Source organism: Pistacia vera, unplaced genomic scaffold (assembly GCF_008641045.1).
Source record: "Pistacia vera cultivar Batoury unplaced genomic scaffold, PisVer_v2 Contig1520, whole genome shotgun sequence".
Taxonomy (NCBI): domain Eukaryota; kingdom Viridiplantae; phylum Streptophyta; class Magnoliopsida; order Sapindales; family Anacardiaceae; genus Pistacia; species Pistacia vera.
The window spans coordinates 54,220-60,297 of record NW_022195598.1 but is presented as its reverse complement, the minus strand read 5'-3'; the positions used below and the strand labels follow the sequence as shown (position 1 = coordinate 60,297).

At 33.9% G+C, this 6,078-nt stretch overlaps 1 protein-coding gene across 1 annotated transcript; it reads left to right on the top strand.

The window, feature by feature from the left end:
- Window positions 1-376: 376 nt before the first annotated feature.
- LOC116124519 lies at window positions 377-5,837 on the top strand. Its single transcript, XM_031410247.1, has 2 exons — window positions 377-1,748; window positions 5,519-5,837. The coding sequence occupies exon 1, from the start codon at window positions 432-434 to the stop codon at window positions 1,737-1,739; it is 1,308 nt and encodes a 435-aa protein (XP_031266107.1). The 5' UTR covers window positions 377-431; the 3' UTR covers window positions 1,740-1,748; window positions 5,519-5,837.
- The last annotated feature ends 241 nt before the right edge of the window (window positions 5,838-6,078 follow it).

The following is a 6,078-nucleotide window of genomic DNA, read 5'->3' as shown; positions in this document are numbered from 1 at the left end:
AACACCGGAAATTCCCCCATCACCGCCTTTAGCTTCGCCGACACCTCCGCTCCAAAGCCCCTGTCATCCGCAACACCAATTGCTCACTGATCATTGCCCTCCTCCTTCTAGGGTTTCACCAATTTGATGACTTGGGTTTGAGTTGTTTTGCATAATGTTAATTAATCATCCTACCCTTACTTATAATAGACATTTGATTATCCTGCCCTTTTCCACAACGAAATTTACTAACGAAACTTTGCTATGGGTAATAAAATTGTATTTTGAAACTTTTTGGGTGGAAAATGTTATTTGGCCATTATTTGGTGGGAAAAAGTGGTGGACTCCGAAAATAAACATGAAAAGACAGCATTTAGCCATGAACATTGAAGAGGCTTATAATCAATATTAAGAAGCCAAAACCCTGAAATCTGGAAAATCAATCATTGAATATGAAGAATGGTTATGAACAACATCAAGAATCCACCAACAAGAAGCCCAAGTCAAACTTGGCATTACCAATTTGTGAGAACAAGAAGACCAGAGACTTACCCAATTTATCAGAATGCCAAACTTGTGGTTTTCGAACCGATGCTTGTTCCGGTAAGAACAGAATTCAAATTTTATACAGTGAATGGCGAATTGTTCTTCTTTGCAATAGATGTCTTTCTCGCGTTGAATCCTCCCTAATTTGCTCTTATTGCTTTAATGAAACTACAAATGATTCGTTTTCTTGTTCTCAATGTAAGCGTTGTGTTCATAGAACTTGCTTTTTAAAGTACAGAACTGTTTCTCCTTGGTCGTATTCTTCTTCTTCTTCCATGGACTTTTCAGTTTGTGTTGACTGTTGGGTCCCTGAATCAATGATAAAAAGGAGAGGGTTTTTTATTGGTAGGAACTATAGTAGCCATTCTAAGGTTTTCAATGACGCCCAATCTTTGAAGGACCCCAATTTTGCTTTGGAGAGGACAGTTGTGTTGGCCTTGATGGCTCCACCGATGGCGGCAAAGAAGCTGATGGAGGTGGCAAAGATGCCAATGGAGATGGAAAGTAATGCATTGAATTTGGAGGTAAAGAGGGAGGGCGATGATTGTAATGATAAGAAGGTTGTTGATGATGCTGAGTTGGCGTTTAAGCTGCACCGGGCAATGAATAGCTCGCGGAGGATTTCAAAGAATTTATGTGCTGTGAAATCGAGTTCTTCCAGTGTTCCCAAGATACAGGAGTTTAATGATAATTTGGTTCTTAGATGCTCAGATTCAGGGAATCCTAGTGTTTCTTGTGAGATTGAGGTTTGTGCTAATAAGAAGATGAATGAGAATCTGGATAGAAATGTTTTAGATCCTTTGCTATGTGTTAAAGATGAGGATATAGGAGTGCAACTGAAGGAGGGAGAGGGGAGCTGTTCAAACAAATTGGTAAAGTCAAGTGGAGATGAAAATAGTACAAACTTTGAGTCTAGATCTTGTCATAATAATCAATATGAATCTACTGAATGCAAGGTTGAAACATGTGATGGAAAGCCTGATCGCTATTTGTTGAAGTATAGAAAGAGGAATCCAAGCTCCAAACGAGTTCCAAATGGTAGACCTAAGATTCTGTATGAAAGAATTCCCAATCAAAATCAGCCTCCAGATGCTGGATTATCTTTAAATTGTTCAAGGGAATCGAGAACATTCTCAAATGGTTCATTTCAGTCATGTGCTTTTCCTCTACAAGCATCTACCTGTGCAAGTGGTTTGTCTCCAGATCAGTCTTAGAGGGAACAGGTACTAAGTTACTTAATACTTTCGCCTTCCAGTTAGTTTGTTTTGTTTGTAGCCCTAATTTTTGTTTGCTTTCCTCGTGATTGATATTCTTTTCTTAGTTTTGATAGAATATTCAGTCATATATCGTAGTATCAATGCTTTGCCTAGTTCAGTTCAAAATATAGCTAATAGTTTAAAGGATCAATGAATATTCACTAGTAATTTTAGTTTATTCATTGCCAATTACCTGGATCTGTTGCAACTCCAGTGTCCTTGTATGAATTATTTTCTGTACCGTTATGTATTTTGTTGTAGTGTGAGAAATGTATATCATTTTCTTGGCAGTTGTAAGCCAATATTGTTTTATATTTAAACTAATTGTTTTGGTAAAATGAATGAAAGTAGCTCTGATATATGAATCTACATTGCATTGCTTACTTTAAATAGAGCAAGATGTAGGGAGTAACCCATGGAACATTGGTTCCACTACAAATTTTTGCCCACAACCATGAAGCCAATGGACAATGAAGGAACAAATGGTCAGAGCATTCTGCATCATTTTTGCACCTAACACACGAATAGGGGGATAGGCTCATTTTTCCTGCTAGTCTTCTTTTACTCATAATGTACCAATTAGAAGATAGGCATGCCTTGGGTCTTCTAATTTGAAGTAAGTAACTGATGTTATCTTTTTGTGCTATGTCCAAGCCAAAATGTTCACTTGGTAAGGGACTTCTACCTTCCAAATAAGACTTGAGGAGTTGAAAAATGTGTTAAAGTAGGATTTGCTTGATATTGACAAAAGTTTAAATGTGTTAAATAGTTTTTAAGTTAAAAATCTTACCTTAAAAAGAATAACAAAAAAGATATTTTTATGTATCCAAGGTCTCCTATCCTACCTCTTATTGTCGAGGGAAACTCTATCAAAAAAAGCCTAGAAGGTCAGCACGTTATAAAGTTGTTAAATTTTTCAAACTACCTCTAAATTTGAGATCCCACCCCTAATGGAAGAGCAACAATTGTTTTTCTAGCAATAGAGGCATTATGCCTTGCTGAGGAAGATTTTTGTGAAAATTTTGAATAGGGGTTTTTGATGTTTTTGGTTTTGATGATCTGGATAAGAGATGTTTTTTCATCGTGTCTAGTTTTTGAGCCTTGGGGTTCTTGGGACAACTCTCCATTTTTGTGAAAACTTTGAATAGAGGTTTTTGTGTTTTTAGGTTTGATGTTTTCCTTGGGTTGGGACAACGTAGAAGCATTGTTTTCTAGCACCTAAAATAATAATAATAGAAGCATTATGCTTTATTGAAAGTTAGTAAACTCAAGGAGAAAGATCACAAAAGATTTCCCCCATTTAGGCCCAAGGACATCAAGAAGAACCTCTAATAAATTCTTTGGAACCCCAACCATTCTAGTCTGTATTTTCTTTTTTTAACAATTTGCTCGAGGAAATTTGTCTCAAGAGGAAATCTCCGTGATCATTTTTCAGGCAGGTTCCAATCTCTTTGGAAAAAAATAGATGATATAGAATCCGAATACAAGTCTTTGTTTCTAAATTCTAGGAATACAAAGAATCTTAGAAATGTGTTTGTTTGAAATATTTTTGAAAATTCTTTTTGGATACAACTCTAGAGTTAAATTTTAGAAAACTATGAAAGTACCTTTTCTTAGTATTCTATCAAATTTTATCTAGATTGTATTCAAGAACCAAAAAAACTTATTTTTGTGTTTTAGAACACCTAAATATTTTCTTGACCATTAAATCACTAACATTTTATTAAATATTAAAACCCAATATACCACTTTGCCATATCTCCAACAAATCTTTGATTTCTTGAATTCAATTTTCATCTTTATCAAATTTATTCACTTTTCATCATTACATGATTAGATAGATTTTTACAACACTTACGATATTGCAATGCACAAATCATTAGTAAGTTTTTATCTGTGTACCCTTGAGGTTTACTTGAAATTGAAATATAGTATTTGATAACAATTCTTTAATCTATTATTTATGGATTTAAAATAATTTTTAGATTTTACCCTAAGAATGTAAAGCTATTTATTAAATTTGTTTTAGTCATAGATGTGGCACAGTATATATAAAAAAAAAATGCTTGACTGCTGGTTCATGTTTTACGTTATTAAAATATGTTATAATTATGTTTATATAAAAAATTTGGTGAAAAATAGTGTTTTAAACAACATGTTAACCAAACAAATATTCAGATTTTCATTGTTTAAAGATATTATATAAAAAATGTTTTAAAGTTGAAAACAGTTTTTGAATATTATATCAAATGTATTTTTACATTTTAAAAATATCAAGAATACAACTCAAATTTTGGTTTGGATCCTTATTTTTAAAACTGTTTTTGGATCATGAATAAAAAATGTTCTTACCTACCGCTAATAGCCTTTTGCTATGGGGTTGAGATGCTACCTTCCAATTAACCAAGTAGTCTTTTGCCTTCACCCATTTCTTCCCAAAGAAGATTCTTAAAGCCTCTTTAATGCTGCATTGATTAACTAAATAAAGAAAGGAAACAGGTATGAATGCTAGGTAGAACTAATTAGATGAGGATGAGTTGCCCACCATTAGATAAGCAACCTTTCCTCCAGCCATGTAATCACTTCTCAACCTTTTCAATTACAGGATTCTATAATACACCTGCTCTTGAATTGCCTGCCAAAGTTAAATCCAAATATTTCATCTCCCATCTCACCACCTCACCACCCGTTGTAGAAGCAAAATAAACAGATCTATTATTAACATATTAATCCCAAACAATGCGCTCTTTTGTGGTTTATTTTAAACTTAGAAATGTCACAAAACAACAGCACCACCTGAATAGAGGAATTTGGAATCATCTCCGGGCTGAAGAAAATTGTGTCAGCTAGTTGGAGATGAGGGATAGTTACTTTGTTCTACCAATTTCTAAACCTTCCACAACCTGTCCTCCACTACTCTAGCAACAAGTTTACTTATACCGTCCACCACTAGAGTGAAAAGTAACAGAAAAAGTAGGTCCCCTTCTCAAGTCCTCTTGAAGTCACTTTCACCCCTAGTTACGAATATCTTTCTCCCCCATCAAGTAGGTTCAATGCTCTAAATCCTTTATAGATGTCTAGAAAGAGGATGCATTTCCATGTTTGAAAACTCTATTTCATGTTGGATATGTTTAACAAGTTTTGGATATACTTTAGGGGATGTTATATAAGTTTGCATATTTGTAAAAATACGGCTCCTTTGTAAATATATTGATCTTCCTTGGTAATTCTGGTATGAATGCTACATGAGTAGGTTGGAAAGCGATTTGAATTTTTAAGTTTGGTGAAACTATTGTGATAAATAAATGAATGCCCAAACTGTGTTCAATTTATTTAAAATTTGAAAAGCTTTAAAGCATAGTCAATTGGCAGAGTGGTGGGCATTTTATGGATGTTCATTATTATGTACAACTTGATAACTAAGGTTGAATCTAACTTGCATTTTATAAATGTAATGGTTGTTCATTATTATATACATTGTAAATTCTGCTTTATGTGTTACCTCTCAGGTTTTCATGATGCAGATTTTATATTTGATGCATTTTGATTCATATGGTATAGCTCCTTTGTCTATGAACATGTATTTTTGTTTGAATTAGAAGCTGTTTATTGAAAATTTTGTACACCTAACTAACTGTATTCAAAGCTTTTTGGGCAAAATTTTTACGATGTTTAAAGAGTACTCGACTAATGCTGTGTCTTGAGACTGAATATTACGCTTTATTTTGAAATGGCAGATTATAATTATCATTTCACGGAAGATCTTGGAAATTATCTCGCAAAGGCATTCTTTAGTTTCCTTAAACTTGAAGCTTCTGGTGAGTTCTGAGGAAGTATTAAAGTTTTTGGAGGATTGGCGACTGGGGAGATATATTAGTGTATATACTCTTCTCTTTATATGCTTAGAAAGTCCCACTTTATTTTTCTTAAAAGCAGCTTGGATTCTTCCCCCTATTCTAGAGGTTTGAATTTTAGAATACTTTAGGAATTTGAATGTCGAGGAAGCGGCTAAATTTCTGTACTCTTGGTTGGATTAGAGTGTGTTTTCTTATAAATCGTATTTTAATTTGTGGCTGATAATTCATCCTATCCCTTATTCTTCAAGCAAGAATGATTTGAAAAGCCAAAGTTCCAAACAGGATTTAAATATTATCATGGGTAGCTTTAGGTAGAATAGCACATAACATTGTCCAAAAAAGGTGGACTAAGGTCCTTGTATTCACTGGCGTGGTATGTGTACAATTGAAGGGGAGATCATCAATCATCTTCGTCTTGACTATTCCATAGTCTTTAAGTT